General features: G+C 41.5%; 1 protein-coding gene across 1 annotated transcript; it reads left to right on the top strand.

The window, feature by feature from the left end:
* Nucleotides 1–1,119: 1,119 nt before the first annotated feature.
* LOC308280846 (kelch-like protein 24) lies at nt 1,120–11,222 on the top strand (the record flags this gene model as incomplete). The annotated part of the gene is made up of 8 exons (XM_080755164.1): nt 1,120–1,251; nt 1,341–1,532; nt 2,150–2,293; nt 2,740–2,908; nt 3,246–3,386; nt 9,065–9,199; nt 10,587–10,766; nt 11,065–11,222. 8 exons carry the CDS (start codon nt 1,120–1,122, stop codon nt 11,220–11,222), a joined length of 1,251 nt encoding a protein of 416 aa, XP_080611290.1.
* Nucleotides 11,223–19,512: the final 8,290 nt, after the last annotated feature.

The raw sequence follows: 19,512 nt of genomic DNA, 5'->3' as shown, positions 1-19,512 counted from the left end.
TCAATGACACAATTTGTAATCAAAGTAATTTGCTACATTTTCTCTATTTTTTAATAATTCTGTGCAATTACCATATTCCACACAGGGGCGTCAATTGGGTATGGCAGGGGTATACAGCTGCCATACCCTGGGTCCAGGGGAAACAATAAAAGTTTCTTAAATCCATTAATTTCTATTTGTCTATCTGTGATGGTTAGTCACTTTAACAAGGTATTATAATTATATTCTCCACACTTTTATTCTCCTCATCTTGACAAAATGGTTTATTCCCAGGTCAGCTGCACAGGTGCAATGCATTATTGTTAATTACACCGTCTGACACGTTTACTAACATGTTTAGCTGCACTTGAACAACCGTTCCAGGCTGCCATATCCAGCCCAAACTGTAGAAACGGGGGAAAAAATAAAATGTACTTCTTAAAATAAATAAATCATGCCTGTTGCTAAGGTATGGCAACATGACTGGTGTCGCGCGTGTGCAAGACACCAGTCATGTTGCCATACCTTAGCTTTTTCTGAACTGACGCCACTGATTCCACACAAACACCATCAAGTGGGATAACATTATAGATAGCTGAGAACATCTCTCTTTCAATTGCTTCACAATGTTATTTATGACTTGGCCCACGTTCAACACAAATGGCTTTTTACAGAAAATAAACTTAGAAAATAGATAGTTATGGCTAAGGAAAATAAAATAAAATAAAACAATCTAGATTACCCAGACTGTTTAGCTACCAATAATGGCTAATGATGCAGTTGTTAAGTAGAGCTACAGTACATCTCTCTTTCATTTGATTTGCATTAGGCCTACAATTTGTTGGGTTGTGGGTATGCTAATTAGCCGAAAATCTGCGATTTCATTGGCCGCTTTTAAGATGTTTTGGACATTATCCCTGGAACGCAAGGTCCAATCTGCTCAGTATAAAGCTTGTTGGATGTGTGACTTCAAGGACATTAAGCTGGTGGGCCAGTCAAAATCGCTATGAATATTGTTGACACAATGTAAATAAGATTCTATATGCTATGAATATTGTTGACACAAAGTAAATAAGAAAGGTCTGAACACTCTAACCCTGAACACTCTAAACCAATTCACCGTTTCAACTTGCACAGGGAATGTTCACGTCTGGGATGCTGGAGTCCACACAGGACAGGATTCAAATCAACAATGTGGATCCTGAGGCGCTCAGCCTTCTGTTGAGCTATGCTTACACCTCAACAGTATCCATCACCCAGGGAAATGTGCAGGTGATGTATTCTCATCATAAACCCTATCCATTGTTTGATAGGGTTTACCTGGGTGCGTAACAAACACATGTTGTTTCTTTGGTCTCTAGGCCCTGCTAGCAGCGTCAAACCTGTTCAATGTCACAGGTGTTCTGGAGGCCTGCTGCCGCTACATTGAGTTTCACATGGATGAGCTGAACTGTGTAGAGATCCACTGCTTGGCTGATGCCCTCTGCTGTGCCACCTTGGAGCAGCACAGCATGGATTACATCCTGGAACACTTCAGCGATGTCTACCAGCAGGTCAGTGAGTGAATAGTCTCGCGTGGCCAGACTGTTGCCTCCGCGATTTGGTCAAATGCTCCCAGCATACAGTCTGGCAGACCGGGGAAGAAATGATGAGTGCGAGATGAGAGCGGAAGTGAAGCCCCCACGTCACTTCCGTTTCTGTCTCACATCACACACATTTATCATTATATAAATAAAAATCATATTAAGCATGTTTAGCGTGCTGCTTAGCAGAAATGACATTTTAAAATATATTTTTTTGAACGGTAATGCCCGTTTTCGATACTCGCCGTTCGGGAGCTGCTGTTCCAGACTCTATATAGCATTCAGAGATTGTGGAATAGTTGTCTGGCTACGCGAGACTAGTGAGTGAAGGATAGGAATGCATGCATTTATCAAGTTGTCTATTGTTGGCTTCTCCTCGTATAAATCTGTGGTGGCTCACAGTGTGGGTACGGTCACACATTAACATGAGAGTGGATGGGGGTTAGGCTGCTTGACGCTGACAAGACCACCCAAATTATACAATATTAACACGATGAATGCCAGAGGTTTACATAAATAATGGCGATTAACTGCCAATATTAAATCCTATGTTGACTAATACAATCATGTATTTTCTCTGCTCCAAGGATGAGTTCCTGTCTCTCTCTGTGGACAAACTGACAGAGATCATCTCTAGTGACCATCTCAACGTCCCCCTGGAGGAGATGGTGTTTGAGGCGGCCATGCTGTGGTTAAATAAGTGTCCTACCCGCAGGGACGGCTTTGAAAAGGTGAAACACTTAGAAGTGACGTAGACATGTGGTCACAGCGGTGCAGTCGGTAACTCTGTCGCCTCACAGCAAGAACACTTAGAAGAGATGAAGAAATGTGGTCACAGTGGTGATACCATACCTTAGGTGGTGTTGGCAAAAGGGCCTTTTTGTGTGGAGTTTGCATTATATTATTTGACAATTTGGCCAATGTTAGACCAGTTTTTATCGTATATTTTTTTCATTACTCTTGATGCAATAATATTACCTTTCTTGAGTTATTAAAAGGGTCTTAAAACTAAAGTCATTCTGTTGTCACTTCACTGTCATCTGGGGACCCCCAGGTGTCATACAGTACATTTGTTTCCTCAGCTTGTCTTGGCGGATGTAGATATTTGAAATCAATGTTTAATGTTCACCCACTATCCAGTTGTATTGAATCATTGGTGTTCTATGTGTTGTTTAAGGTGCTAGTGCATGTCCGCCTGCCTCTTGTCAGCCGATTATACCTCCGTGACGTGATAGAGTGTGTGGATGTGGTGACAGACTCTCAGGCCTGTCAGCGGCTCATCACTGAAGCCAAGAAGCAGCATCTGCTCCCCTACAGCCAAAGAGCACAACCACGCAAGACCCCAGGTGCATGCATGTTGCAACAGATGGTGGAAAATATATATTTATGAATACATCACAGATCCTTTCTTGTTGGTATTTCCAATGCAAAGACATTCCTCCAATGAGCAAACACATCTGGACATAAAATAATTGGTGGCAAATCTTCAAAAGCTTACATTGCTGTTTCATTATTGTGGTTCATCATTTCATAATTTGATTATGCACAAAAGTCTGGATTTTGGTGTCTTGCACTTGTATGGATGGTTTAGGTTGACTAACTTTAAATGTATGCTAAATGTGCTGTCACGTTTCACATGCTCACACCTGCTTATTTGTTTATCTACTATTCCTCTGTGTGCAGTGATACTGATTGTGCGGGGAAAGGTTGACAACAACGCTGGTGTTGGCAACCCCATTGAGTGCTTTGATCCGCTGACCAATCAATGGAAGAGTCTGGCACCTCTGCCCATCACTGTAAAGCACCCTGGTCTGGCCGTGTTAGGTGAGGTGTTCTACTGGAGTAGAGGTCAATAATTTAAGACCTGTAATGGAACTTAACTGTTTTGTCCCTGAATTGAGCTGTAGTAGTAATGTTGCTGGAAAGGTGATTCAAATTATTGAATATTATTGTGTTGGGTCATTTATCATGGGAAATCTCGCTCTTTCGAACGCCCATAATTTCGGAGCGTCGGCAGGTTAGCTACTAACCCCACGGAGGTTAGGGTTTGGGTTAGGTTTGGTTGTTGAAAAGATGCTATGTCGAAATGATGACAAGCTCCCCATTCATCATGGCAACTTGGGAGTTAGTAGCAGCAGTCATTATAGATGATATCTCCGCCACCGTTGGCCCTATCAATGCCCTTCATTTCTCACATGGCCCTCTTTTAGTGCCACCATCAGGCCGATTTTTTGCCAAACACATTTATGGACACTGCTCCTACAGATTTTGGCCTAAAATCACACAAAGTATCTCTAAAGTCATGTCATCAACATGGATCTGTCCCATTTCCCATATTCCCTCATGATTGGCTACCATTACCTTCTAAAGTTTGTATATCTTATCTTGTATATCTTATCTCCCGATCAGGGAGTCTTACTGGTAATAACCAAAAACTAGTGACTTCAAATAAATGTAGTGCAGTAAAAGTACAATATTTGGATCTGAGATGTAGTGGAGTAGAAGTAAAAGTATTGGAAATACTCACTCAAGTAAAGTACACATACCTCAAAATTGTACAGGAGTCTTACCCCCCGGCTCCACCGAGTGCGGCGAGCGTCGCGCAACGCTGGGAACGCTCCGGTTTTAATCAATGAAGGGTGCTCCACTGCCGACGGCAACGTCGGACGCTCTGGTGACGGCGTCCAAACTCGAGAATCGCCCCGGTTAAAAAAAAATTACGGCGTCCACAACGTCCAGTCATGTATAAATTATGATTAAGAATGTAATTGCATTGCATTTAAATGTGTATATATGTATATACTGTATATATATACATACATACATGTAACGGAGGTGATCCGAACCTCCCCACACGGCTTCGAACCCGGGTCTCCCGCGTGAAAGTCTTCTTAACCATCACTCCAAAGGGACATCCCTATGGAATGAGAGCAGATACTAGACTTTTGAGGCTTCAGGCTGGGGCTGCGACTCTCTCCGCCACACTCACCCCCCTTTGACCTCCTCCTATGGGGAAGCCCAGATCCAGGTCACGGCACCAATGTAACGGAGGTGATCCGAACCTCCCCACCCGGCTTCGAACCCGGGTCTCCTGCGTGAAAGTCCAATATCTTAACCATCACTCCAAAGGGACATCCCTATGGAATGAGAGCAGATACTAGACTTTTGAGGCTTCAGGCTGAGGCTGCGACTCTCTCCGCCACACATATATATTTATATATATATATACCAGTAAGACTCCCTAATCTGTCGGTATATAATGCCGGTCTTATATAAGGATCATTTGTGTACGGTGTGATGTCATACTGATGTCAGCAGTGTGATGTCATACTGATGTCAGCAGCTATGTCTCTATATATGGAGTTATATGTTGTTCGTGTCCAAATATGGGGCTTGTGAGGTCAGACTTGGTGAGATTCGTCGGTTATCTCCATATATGGAGGGATGTGTTGGTTATCTCCATATCTGGAGATTCAACCTTCAACGTGTAACTATGGCTACCTAACGACTAGCCACATGACGTGAAGGTGAGTGAGGGTCTTTGTAACAGCCACCCCCAGATTTCCCGTGGAAATCTGTACAATATCGAGAAGGCCCGAACGGAAACTCTTAGTCAACTGGCCACCCCATCAAAGAGTAAAGGGACATCAAGGCCTCTCTCTTGTCAATGGGCTGGTGTCGGCCACCCCATACGGGTTCTAGTCTGAGGTGATAGCCTGCCACCCCGTTAGTAGGCAGGGGTCCCGACAAGCCAAGGGGTCGATTGCACCAGCTTCCTCCTGCCGCGAAGGGTGCCAGCATGACTCACACCATCCTTCCTAGACGATTTTGACATCTTGTTACTAATCTGTCGGTAGATAATGCTGGTCTTATATAAGGGTCATTTGTGTACGGTGTGATGTCATACTGATGTCAGCAGTGTGATGTCATACTGATGCGGAGATATGAGCAGGACAAAGGTGTGACGTGTGACCGACCGACGGACAGACGGCCGGTGGAGGTTTTGATACTAAACTGCGACCTGACGGTCGCAATAATATATATATATATATTTATGTACATACATACAGGGGCGGGCATTTGCTCTACGCAGACTACGCAACTGCGTAGAGCCCCTAGGCAGAGGGGGGCCCCTGCTGGGCTCATTATTCTGAGCATTTAGGGAAAAAAAGTAAGTCTCTAGCCCATTCCTGTCAAAAGTTATGATTTTTTAAACAATTGACCAACTGCTCACTGGAGTCAATAGATTTCACACAGAGACCAGCTGGCGACAGTTGAGTTGATTGATTGGAATGTTAAGTGATCAGCTCTCTCTCTTGTCTCTCTATGAATTTCCTGTACATACGTGCAATATCCAAACTGTACTCAAAGATTACACATATTAGGCTTGAAAATTAATGATGTTAAGAAAATACATTGTTTTATCTAAACTTTGAAAAATAATAATTAAAAATAAATTGTAAAAATATAAATTTTAAAGTATTATTATTCAATGATATTCCCTTATTGTTATTAAAATAATTATTGTTCCTGCATCAAATATGTCCTGCATAAAAATATACATATAGGCCTACTCTATATACCTTTGATTACCTTACTTACCTTACTGTACTCTTCTTAAATTAATCAAATAGATCAGGTTAGGTATTTAAAACCAACCATAATGACAACAAATAGGCTTCCTCTGCCTCTGCTCTTCATTGTCTTGTCAAGTTCAGTGTCTTGTCATGCTAAATCATCACTTTTTCAGAATAGGTATTGAGTTGGAGGGTGGCATTTTTAATTCCTGCGCTTCGCGCGCGCGCATACCTATTTTTCACGCACGCTCATGGGGGGGCCTCTTTTACTACCTTTGTGGGGAGCCCCAAGTTTATAAAAACCGCCCCTGCATACATATATATGTTACAGTCAGTTTGGGTAGCTCAGTGAGATCGGGGTAAGAGCGCTCGTTTTGTCGTTCACCACCACCACCTGGATCAATTCACTTTGATAGTCTCTTATCAGCACACCTGTGTAGTTCTGCGTATTCACCATGAGATGGTGACAACAGCCATTCACTAGTGTAGGCGCTGACGTCACTCGTTTGCGACTCTTTCGTTGTTTATTTACTAGCCTAGCTCGGCTGTGTTTAGCCATTAGCTTACTATGCCTAATTCTAACCCTAACCTCCGTGGGGTGAGGCGCTATCATTCCTGCAGACGCTACGTTGTCGTTGCCTTTGTTGTGGATCAAAGCGACCGCTTTTCTGCCGTTGGCTATCCATTCACGTCATTCACAATGGTGACTAGAAGTCCCAAAAATCTTAGCACATTTTAATGTAATTACAGTGGTCTTCTTTGATAAAATTATGTATAAACACAACAGGCTGGGAAACAACTCCTTTCTCATTTCTTCCTCCAAAAACAGGTCTGAACACTGAAGACAGATTTTTTACATTATCGTGGCCAATCTACAAGCTCACAGTCACAAAACAGCATGTCCTGACTCATGCATGCGACGTGTTGTGAGCTTGTAGATCTGCTACTTTTTTCCGTCACTTTAACACAGCATACATTATATTTTTTTAGGCATAACACTATAGTTGATAATGCTCATATCCTCATCTGATCTTTGATTGAAATATCAACAAATTCACATTCAGTGGAGCCAATCGGACGTCAACGTGATGGCGTCCGACACCGGCACAACACCGTCTTTTTGGTGGAGCCCTGGGGTTAGGGTTGGAGTTAACCCTTAAGTTCTGTTCAGATTCACTACACCTTCGTTCTGTTCGGGTCATTTTGACCCGGGGGATATTTGGTTTAAAAAAAACAACACTAATATAAATTTTAACTTAACAATCATCATGATACATTGACTTTGACTTAATACCAAACAATTCATATGATATATATGGTAAATGTTTGCATTTCTGCTTTGCTATATCACATTAAACACTGAAAGAGCTAGGCGTTTTTACTGATTTAGCTGAAATTCAGGTAAAAAAACGACTTTATTTAATACTGGGGGGGGGGGGGGGGTTCGGAATGGGGCTTCGGAAGGGGGGTGTTAGAAGTGGGGGTGACTGTGTGTCTGTGTTTTGGCATAATACTGTGTATTTCTGTGTATCTGTGCTTCCGGGTCAAAATGACCCGAACAGCACTAAAGGTTAAAAAAAAATGAGGGGGGTGTAGCATGGGTGTAGTGCAAAAATTTTTTTTTTCCATGTTCATCTCAGAAGAATCTTTAAGGCCAGTGAGTTTCAGGTGGAACAAATTTAAACTTCTACCTTTTTTTTCCAAATGAAAATGTAAAACGGGTCAAAATGACCCGAACAGCACTTAAGGGTTAAGGGAGCGCCGCTTCCGACTCTCAGAGACCTCTTACCTGGTTACCATGGTTACTAGGTAAACAGGCTCTGGTGAGCGAAGAAACTTCATATAGCCTATTCCATGTTGCAACTCTGCCTACAAATCTCCATAGGCTCCTATTCATTGCTGCTGCAAAGAAACAGCTTTATCTCTGAATCTACTTCCACAAACGCTTCAAATATCGAGAACAATTTTTTTCACGCCGACACTGGGCCGTGACAATCGGCCGCGGTTAGGATTTTAGTTTCACGACCGAAAGTAAAGAAACCGAAACACCATTTTAAACCGTGAATTTCCACAACATGGACACGATCGTGACTTCCGGGGCTCTTCAAAATAAAGCAAAAGTCAATGGCGGCACTTTATAGCCAAATAATTCGAAAAAAATGGCATCCAATGCGTTTCACCACTTGAATTACTGTCGGCTGGGTGTTGTGTCGGTAGCCGGGGAGCCACAGGCCCAATAGCTCAAAGAATAGGGTTTTACCTGTGACGTCATGACATACGTTTTATTTTTGTTTTTTCTATTCATTTGGTCATTAAGGTACACAGAATGAGAGGCCTGCTCTGCCGGAAACTCTGCGAAAAAAGGTTATGGCCATTTGTATATTCACTCCATCGACTTCAATATACAGGAAAGAAACACACAAAAAAAATGCTTTAAGTAGCATGTGAGGGTTCAAACTAGGGGTTCTTGATGATTCTGAATCCATTGCAAGCATTTGTTTTGCATGAAAAACATTCCTTGGGCTAGAAAATGGACCAAAATAACAGTGAAAAGTGATAACTCATCACTTTTCACAGGTTTGAGAGGCTGAAATCTAGCCCAAGGAATGTTTTTCATGCAAAACAAATGCTTGCAATGGATTCAGAATCATGAAGAACCCTTAGTTTGACCAGTCAATGGGAAACCTTTTTTCGCAGTGTTTCCGGCAGAGCAGGCCTCTTTCTGTGTACCTTATTGACCAAATTAATAGGAAAAACTAAAATTTGGAGTATGTCATGACATCACAGGTCTTCTCTCATTTTGGCACAGTGGCTCCCCGGCTACGGGGGAAAAGAATATTACAATAAATGTTATCTTTAATGGTAATGTACCTTGAGCTCTGAAACTCTTCTTTAACAATCAAGTCTGCTCATCTCCCAACATAGGCTCGTATGTGTATTTGGCTGGAGGATCCTACTCTGATGATTGTTATGATCTCAGTAAGGAGATGTGGCGTTATGACCCTCTCCATGACTCATGGATGAAGATGGCTTCCATGAATGATGCACGCTTTGAATTCGGTAAGACCGTCAAACTATCACGTACAATTTAACAGTGTTAGTTACTCAATGGGAAGTTGCACATGGCCTAGAGGTGTGGTATGTCAATATGAAAACGATTAAAATGTCTCCACATTTTAGTGGTGGACATTACAGGGAAGTAAATTTACGTGAGACAAGAGTATTTGTATTTTTGGATACTTATAACCTCAACTCCACTAGTTTTCTATGAAGGATACGTAGCAATTTTGTCTGCCCATTTCTATGTGTAATTATTGCCAATTTCACCTTAATCTATATCCTGTGAGACAGAAAAATACACTTTCTGCTTACTAAGGAGCTGTGTACAACGGTCTTGTCCTTCCATGGCTTGCTGTTTGAGAAGCAGCATACATTAGTTAGTGGAATAAACAATCATAAACAAGATTTTAGGTAAAATAGGTTTTAGGCTTACCTATGATCCTAGATTACGCCTGGGTAGACAATAAATTACCCAAATTTGTTTTGAAGTGAAATATCCCATCCCAATAACTCATCCTGATGTATAGCTTGATAGTTTGTTTTATCCGACAATGGTGTTGTGCGCAAACTGCTGTTTCCCTGTGTGTGACCTCTAAAAAGTTGATAAATAGGACCTTTTAACCTTATAATTAAAGGAGCTATAGTCAACTTTTTCATTGTAGGGCCGACACTTTGTTTACATCCTAGTCTATAGACTAGAATGTAAACAAAGTGTCGGTCTGATGGCCAAAATGATTATTTTATCATTATTTTACGCTTTTTGTGGTCATTTTTGAATAGAAACACATATATGAAGCTTATTTTTTTATAAAATATTTTCGAAACATTATTTTTATTTTAGCATCCGTTTTTCAAGAAAAAGTTATCTATAGCTCCTTTAAAAGTTCAGAGAATGCATTCTGAGAGATACAGAGAAAAGCCACAGTTTACATACAGGAATGAAGTCACTCCCCTCAAAGGGGAGACAGTGAGACATCAAAGAAAAGGGTCCTGTGTACTATCTTTCTGTACAGGCACCAGGGTAGCACAGGGCTGCAATAATATTATCTCATCAAGTTGACCAACACAATTCAGGTTTAAGGTCAAACTGACACAGTTTCAGGTTTTATTGGAAACTCAAATAATATAATGAGCTATCTTTAATGACTAGACAAATGTAAACACTTTAAACATGCAAATGATTAAACTAAAAATTCCCTTTATCAACCTCATCATTAGGATTATTCAATTAAGAATATATTATTTTTGCATTCACCCAATAGAAAGGGGGGGGGGGGCATCAGCTGCTACTTGACCAAAACAGGTCTAGGTACTTGTTATACATTAGGCAATTGACCCGTTTTATATGATTTCTCTTATCTTCTCTTTTTATTTTCTCTGGGTCCAGACCTGGTGACGTCTGGTGGGTATATGTTTGCTGTGCAAGGCAGGGGGAGGGATGGAACAGTGAACTCAATGGAGCGATACAACCCCATCGCCAACACCTGGCAGATCATCGAGTATGTCGGAATGCCAGATCACACTGAGCCATCTGTGGTTGTACTGGATGGATTGATCTATGCTATGGGTATGGAACAGGTGTAAACTCAAAATATCTAATAAGCCTTTCATATTCATCAATGTCTTGACAATGAATGTTTCCTCTGGGGCCAGATACCAACAAGACATACAAGTACAATCATGAAACATCTGTATGGACACAAGTCGCTCCTGCGCCGGTTAAACGTTATGGTGCTGCTGTCTGTTCACTCGACGGAAAGATCTACCTTTTAGGTATTCTTCTATATCTGTTTTTAATGGCTCTTAGTTCCATAATAGACTCGCTTCAACTTTGCTTTAACAGTCACTATCCTGTTTATCTATAGGTGGTGAGTTGAGTGACCAGATGAACCAGGTAGAGAGCTTCGTCCCCAAGACAAACCAGTGGACACTGTGTGCCCCCATGAACAAGAAACGCTACAGGCCTGGCGTGGCTGTGGTCCATGGAAAGATCTACGCACTCGGAGGGTATGATCCCAAGTAGAATGCTACGTATTCATAGAAGCCTAAAAAGGTGGCTGCTTGTTCACACCAGACATTACTCTCATCGCTCTCTTTCTTTGTGTAGGCGAAGTAGTACTATTGAGCAGTATGATGATGAGAGGGACACATGGGAAATTGTTGGGGAGATGCCCACCGATTGCAAAGAATTGCAAAGCTGTGTCTCTCTCCGGCTGCGGAAGGACGCACATGCAAAGGTAATACATTAGCACTGTATACAGAAAAATTAAAAAGCTGGTCTTATAATCAGTGTTGTTTTTGGCAGGCATTTTAGATTTAGTCTTAGTCTTAGTCTGTTTGACGAAATGCTTATTAGTTTTAGTCAGATTTTAGTCATTTATATCCTTGATAGTTTTAGTCTAGTTTTAGTCGACTAGAACTCGAAAGGTTTTAGTCAAGTTTTAGTCGACGAACCCACACAAAGGTTTTAGTCCAGTTTTAGTCAAAAAGAAAAATGTGTCTTTAGATAAATAAATTAAGTATTAGACATTGGAATCAAAGTTGACAGGTGCAATTGAATTCATAATGTATAGGCTAATGACAAGTGTATATTACACCTGCCCCATCCTATTTATATGCACAGTTCACACAGGAGTAATATAATATAAGAATACGGTATCCATGGCCACTTGCACTTGCTTGCTGTCTGTACTGTAGTCTCTCACACACACACACACACACACACACACACACACACACACACACGGTACTGTTGAGTTCCAAGGATTTACAAGTGACGTCACAGTCATACGCGACGTCGGCGGCCGCTGACAGGAAACAAACAACCCCTACGTCATTAACGTATCCTTTGAGAATAGCACCGTTCGCTATCGCGTACCGTTCTCCGCATCCAGCGGAAAAAAGGTTTGCATGCTTTACAACAAACAATCCAATTAATTTACGTCCAAAAGCTTAGCGCCAGATGTTATAGAAAACGTTGAGGAGGGATTAGTAGGAAAGTGACCACGGCGGGTTCAGTTGTCTATGGGAAAGGAAATCAACTTCTCTTCTCAGCAAAGCAAATGATTATGATTTGTTAAAAGGCTCGTGCCGTCAGCTTACTGGATTGGAATAGCAGCGCTCCGTGGTACTGTAAGTAAGCCCGTTATTTCCTGGATTGTAAAATAGATCCATATCGTGTCTTCTTTTCCGACGACCAAATCTATTAATTGATGTTGACGCTGCTGCCGCGAGGCAGATACAAGGTCTTTACTCAATCAGATGATTAGCTTTCATTTGCAAATAGAAACTTAGTAACATTCCCAGCTGTAATGTGTGCAACTTCTGACCACAACAACAAACAACACGTGTGTTCCTGCCGACATCCCAGCCAATCACAGAGCCTGTTGCTATATGCGTCCTAGAACGTTCCATATGATTGGCCACTACTCCTCCATTGAAACAACTACTATAATATATTGCAGCTTTTCATGCATGTTTATTTAAAGTCCGATAGACCAGATGTTCGTCTCATCTTCGTTACGTCAACGAAAACACACGTTCGTCTCGTCATATTTTCGTCAGACTTATGTTTAGCTCGTTGCGTTAACGTCACGTCATCGTCGTGAAAAAAAGGGGCGTCAACAAAATAATTTTCGTTAACGTCTCGTCAACAAAAACAACACTGCTCATAATACAGTATCCTTCCTACAAAGACTCTTTTAATAATGCAAAGTTATCTGAACATGAGAGAGTTTAGGTTATTTTTCTCTCCATTTAACAGCCTAATGGAATGCTAACTAAGTGAGGAATTCTTCCAATTGATGTGACATAATGAATTGTGGATTGTTGTTTATTTTGTTATGTTATTTGTCCCTGTCCCACACAGTGATGAGCCGAGCAGACAGATGGACGCAACATCAGTGATGACACACACACACACACACACACACACACACACACACACACACACACACACACACACACACACACACACACACACATATTCTTTATATGTACAATAAAGTTTTGTAGCTATTCATATGAGTGTGTTTGACTATTTGCAAGACCTGCTCCTCTGTTTATTCAGGTGCCATGGCATTGGTCTGACATCTCATTGTTCCTACATCCCATTAAGCCTGTATCATAGTCGGGTCCGCGGTGGAAGGCTTTACACCGCGGTGTAGTCTTTTCGAGTCTTTTTGAGTCATGAAACTACAACGTTACAAAATTCCTCACGGTGGAGAGCTTTCCACCGTGAGTCCCAACACATCTCTCTGTTTTTACTATCAGACAGACAGGCTCTCCACTGTACACTCTGATACGGGCTTTAGTCTGGTGAAAATATCTCTGAAAAATGTTTTTGAATCTCTGAAAAATGATTTCGAAACTCTGAAAACTGATTTGAATCTCTGACGAAATCCTGCCAAGACATTGTAGTGTTTTCGCTAACAGATTTTTAGTTTCAACTTCATCAGAAACACAGTTTCAGAATATTCATTTTGGTACTTTTTTCCCTGCATATTATTTAGTGTTTCATGTGAGAAACCGGTGATCGTTTTTAAGCTATTGTTGAAAGACTGAAAGTCATCTTCAAGAGTTAAACTATGGGGCCATTTTTTTAATTTTCTTTTTAACTCATTGACTGCCACCATTAAAAGTGAACTATCAAGCTAGGTTGCCAAGCATTTCTTGATTTTTTACCATGTTTACCATTTTATTTTAAATTCTGTCTAATGATGACTATGTCATGCCATGGCCCAGATGAAAGAGGATAACTTCTAGTTTCCACAGAAAAAATAATTATGTTTTTATCATGTACACTTCTTTAGTTATAGCCATTTGAAAACCCTTGTTTCACCAAAACCAAGCCCTCTCAGAATAACAACTGGAGAAAAAGAAGTTTTTGTGAATGGTCTCTTTTCAAGCAAACAACTCATTTTTTTTACTCACAGCTCTTTATTTATTACATCAGATGCTTACTTTATGATTTGAAACAAAAACAATATTTTCTTACAGTGTAATGGGCACATTGTCTGTCCGTCCGTCACACGTCACACTTTTGCACGTCACATCGTATCTCCGCAACCGTTGCCCCGATCCATGCCAAATTTCGCACACACACTCCTTGCCTGCCAACCTACAACCTCCACCACCATCAATTCTCACATGCCCCTCTTCTAGCGCCACCATGAGGCCGATTCTTGCAAAACACATTTTTGGACACTGCTCCTACAATATTTGCCCTCAAATCACGCAAATCGGTACACAGTATGTCTACACTCATCTCATCAACATGGATATGTCCCATTTAGCGCCACCTTCAGGCCGATTTTTCAAAACACATTTTTGGACACTACTCCTACAGATTTTGCCCTAAAATCACGCAAATCGCTACACAGTATGTCTACACTCATGTCATCAAAATGGATCTGTCCCATATAGCGCCACCATCAGGCCGATTTTTTCAAACACATTTTTGGACACTGCTCCTACAGAATTTGCCCTAAAATCACACAAATCGGTACACAGTATGTCTACACTCATGTCATCAAAATGTGTCTGTCTATCGTCGACGTCGAGCACCGCTTGCATGCTCATAGTCAATCTCTGCGTGGTACCGTTCGAAACAAAGCCTCCTGTGCAAAGGCACAAGACACAGAGGGCAGTAGAATGAGGTCTCACTCCTTTTCTTATGTATTTTGCTGCAGATGTAGCAGACCCTTGTAGGGTTTCTCCTTCGTGGTCTGGGCGGTATCTTCTCAGGGACATGGGCTGACCTCCTCACACTCCGAGGATCGGGCCAGAGGGGTTGGGTGGGTCGCGGGGTGCACCAGGCTTCGACAATGGCTTCGGTGAAGCTCAGGAGCTCCTATATACACACACACACACACACACACACACACACACACACACACACACACACACATATATATATATATATATATATATATATATATATATATATATTATATATATATATATATATACACACATATATATATATATATATATATATATATATATTTATATACACATATATACACACACATATATATATATATATATATATATATATATATATAAAATATCATTATTTTTATCTTACCTTTGCCTGTTCCTTTGCTTGAAGGTCTCTGTGTCCCAGTGCCTGACAGAGAAGCACTTCCTTGATCAGCTTCTGAAAACGCATACCAAAATAAAATACATTATTTACTCCTCAAATTGAATGAAAAGTTCTGTTTCCATGTGTGTGTGTGTGTGTGTGTGTGTGTGTGTGTGTGTGTGTGTGTGTGTGTGTGTGTGTGTGTGTGTGTGTGTGTGTGAAAAGCATCAATGCTATATGAGATACATAAAGGTTTGCTGTGGGTGTATGTGTACTATGGGTATGCAGGGGTACTGCATGGTGAAAATGGGAATATGTATTTCACTGTTATGGGTAATGACAAAACATCAATACCTTGACTAGAATAACTTGAACAGAAAAATACATTTATATTTGCCATTATGCTGTTTTATTTTGAACATATTGACATGGGAAATGTTTTAGGCATTTAGTAGACCCAGAGCGATTAGTTACTCATCTAAATAAATAAATACATTATACAGAATATACTGTGTGTGTGTGTGTGTGTGTGTGTGTGTGTGTGTGTGTGTGTGTGTGTGTGTGTGTGTGTGTGTGTGTGTGTGTGTGTGTGTGTGTGCACGCGCGCGCAATGTGTGCTGCACGTGCACAACTTACGCGCATAGAAAGGGTCGTCTTTGCGGTTGCGTGTTGCTCTCCGGGGGTGCCACTCACAATCATCAGAGCCCTAGAATGGAGAGTTGCGTCACTCCCGTTCACTTCATGGGGCCAGGTCTTCTACGCACACATCTATTGGCGTATAGTGATAAACGGCCAACCGGAAGTTTACAAAATGCATTGAAGTCTATGAGGTGTAAAGTGACAATGAACCACGTGACCAGCGCTGTTTCTGACCCCGCGGTGACACCACTCTCTGATTATACTGCTCTGACAATCATCAGTGCTGCCGATGACATCATCTGCATCGGACACGGAGCTGTACACATCATTTGATCGAGTGAATAATTTAGCGAAAGTTAGTTAGTCAGGAAAGTAGGCTACAAAGTGATGCGCTGTGAACTTGCACTGACTGCTGCTGTTTTTGAATGGATCAATGATATGGATAATACATACATCTCACTCTGGGACTGGGAGAGCGTCTCGATGTTATCTCTCGGCGACATGGGCATGGCAGAGCGTTCTTCGCGTGGCCTCACGCAAGCCACCGATTCCGGCGTGAGGAGTGCGGGCAGTGGAGCCATGTCTGCCCGCGGTGTGTGTTGTTGGGACGGCGGCGCCGCCTCATCCGTCTCGTACTCCGTATCCGTCTCCGGACGGGGCAAATTGGCGATTAGAAAGGCATCCATGGTGATCTGACCAGGACCGGGCTCGCCCGCGTCCAGGGATCGGGCTGGTTCGCGACGGGAACCAGAATCAGAGGCGACCGGCGAACCATGGCTAGCCGTCGGGCGCTTGCTGTGCCGCGGTGAGGGCATGAAACCCGCTCACAAACAGAAAAAGAAAACTACACGAATGAAACTATAGGATTACTGATCTACTGACACTAAACGGCACTGGACTTATCTGTCTCTCTCTGTGTGTGTGTGTGTGTGTGTGTGTGTTACACCAACGCTCTCCTCATCACACTGAGGTAAGTTTATGTTGAAACTTTTATAACACTTTGAGTGTTGATTTGTCAATGCTTTCATCTGGGAGGTGTTGCTGTGTTGTTGATGTGTTTGTGTTGGCTTGTTTTGGTATAGAGAGGCCTGAGAGGCCGGGCGGTTGCTACGAGGCTCTGATGTAGCCATTGTTTTCTTGCTGGGTCTTACCGTTTTGGTAAACTTTTGTTGTAGAAACTTTGAACTTTTTTGTGTGGGTATGGAGGTGTGTGTGGGTTAGAGTTAGGGTGACCCAGTGCAGCAGGTCACAGCTTTTCAAGTGAAAAAGTTTTTGATTCATGCAGAATGGTCTGCTTGAAGATCTGCTAGTTTTGTTTCACCACTGCTGCGGCCGCGCCGCACTGTGTCGGCAGAACTGAAGCCGTGTCCTGATAAATGAGTTCACTTTGGGTCATGGGGACTGGGGAGGTCGATTTCTCCTTTGTTTTCAAACAAGCTGACTTTGATGTGTGATTTTTAACCACCCTTTTATCATAGAAACATGAAATTTTGTGACAGGCTAGGGGAAAGTGTACTTTTGCATAAACCTTGAAAACAGCCCCAACTCGTGAAACTCGGGCTACGCAGCCTCAGACAACGGGAATAACTCGGGAAACTCGTGGCGGCGCAGTCAATGAGTTAAGATCTTATTTTTCAGATCTTATTTTTGCAGATTCAAATCATATTTTTTCGGTTTCAGTTTTTTTTTCTTTAGATATGTAAAACATATGGATGACTATAGAACATCGGGATGAGCCTGTATAAGTCCAGGCAAACTAGCTCATTTTGGACCCAAAACAGAAAGTAATTGTAACAGAATTTTTTTCTTCACAGACCTTTTTCTATAAGGTCTCCAGAACAACATACTAAAAGTCCTAATAAATCCTAGTTGCGGAAATATGTTTAATTGGCACCAATCCAAGAAATCCACCCAGGAGGAAAATACCCAGAAAAATATTTTTTTTCTGGGTATTTAACAACACATCTCTCTGTTTTTACTATCAGACAGACAGGCTCTCCACTGTACACTCTGATACGGGCTTTAGTCTGGTGAAAATATCTCTGAAAAATGTTTTTGAATCTCTGAAAAATGATTTCGAAACTCTGAAAACTGATTTGAATCTCTGACGAAATCCTGCCAAGACATTGTAGTGTTTTCGCTAACAGATTTTTAGTTTCAACTTCATCAGAAACACAGTTTCAGAATATTCATTTTGGTACTTTTTTCCCTGCATATTATTTAGTGTTTCATGTGAGAAACCGGTGATCGTTTTTAAGCTATTGTTGAAAGACTGAAAGTCATCTTCAAGAGTTAAACTATGGGGCCATTTTTTTAATTTTCTTTTTAAGATCTTATTTTTCAGATCTTATTTTCGCAGATTCAAATCATATTTTTTCGGTTTCAGTTTTTTTTTTCTTTAGATATGTAAAACATATGGATGACTATAGAACATCGGGATGAGCCTGTATAAGTCCAGGCAAACTAGCTCATTTTGGACCCAAAACAGAAAGTAATTGTAACAGAATTTTTTTCTTCACAGACCTTTTTCTATAAGGTCTCCAGAACAACATACTAAAAGTCCTAATAAATCCTAGTTGCGGAAATATGTTTAATTGGCACCAATCCAAGAAATCCACCCAGGAGGAAAATACCCAGAAAAATATTTTTTTTCTGGGTATTTAAGGAGGATCTGAGGGGTCTACTAGGGGTTTGTCATGATGCAGAATCCATTGCAGGCATTTGTTTTGCACAAAAAACATTCCGTGGGCTAGAAATGGCCTCAGAAAACAATACACGTATGGGTGAGTATTCATGTTAGTCGGAGGCCTTAAGGGTTTTTTTTCTCGTGCTAATCAGTCTAAAAGTGCAAAATTTTGCACAGATGTAGCTCAGGGCATGCTCTAATGATTTAGCTAGGGCGCCCGAGTCTGCGACATTCGGGGTCGCCACAGCGGCCAAATCAAGTTGGGCTCCCATCGACTTTAGTGATGAAAAGTGATGAGTTTTGTGGGTGCTGTGGTGACCCCGAAGGTCGCCGACTCGGGCGCCCTAGCTAAATCATTAGAGCATGCCCTGAGCTACATCTGTGCAAAATTTTGCACTTTTAGACTGATTAGCACGAGAAAAAAAAAACTAAGGCCTCCGACTAACATGAATACTCACCCATACGTGTATTGTTTTCTGAGGCCATTTCTAGCCCACGGAATGTTTTTTGTGCAAAACAAATGCCTGCAATGGATTCAGCATCATGACAAACCCCTAGTTAGACCCCTCAGATCCTCCTTAAATACCCAGAAAAAAAAAAAAATTCTGGGTATTTTCCTCCTGGGTGGATTTCTTGGATTGGTGCCAATTAAACATATTTCCGCAACTAGGATTTATTAGGACTTTTAGTATGTTGTTCTGGAGACCTTATAGAAAAGGTCTGTGAAGAAAAACATTCTGTTACAATTACTTTCTCGTAAAACGCTAGTTTGCCTGGACTAGATCTGTAAAACATATGTATGACTCCATAAATCTGTAGAATGCCCATTCAAGGTAGCCTGACACTCAGCCTGAATTGACATTTTGTTTCACTCCATTATTCAGTCTGAGGTTGCTCCCACCC

The sequence above is a fragment of the Nannobrachium achirus genome (assembly GCF_963921795.1).
Source record: "Nannobrachium achirus genome assembly, contig: SCAFFOLD_47, whole genome shotgun sequence".
NCBI lineage: Eukaryota > Metazoa > Chordata > Actinopteri > Myctophiformes > Myctophidae > Nannobrachium > Nannobrachium achirus.
The sequence above is the reverse complement of the archived record's forward strand: the minus strand, read 5'-3'. Positions and strand labels throughout refer to the sequence as shown.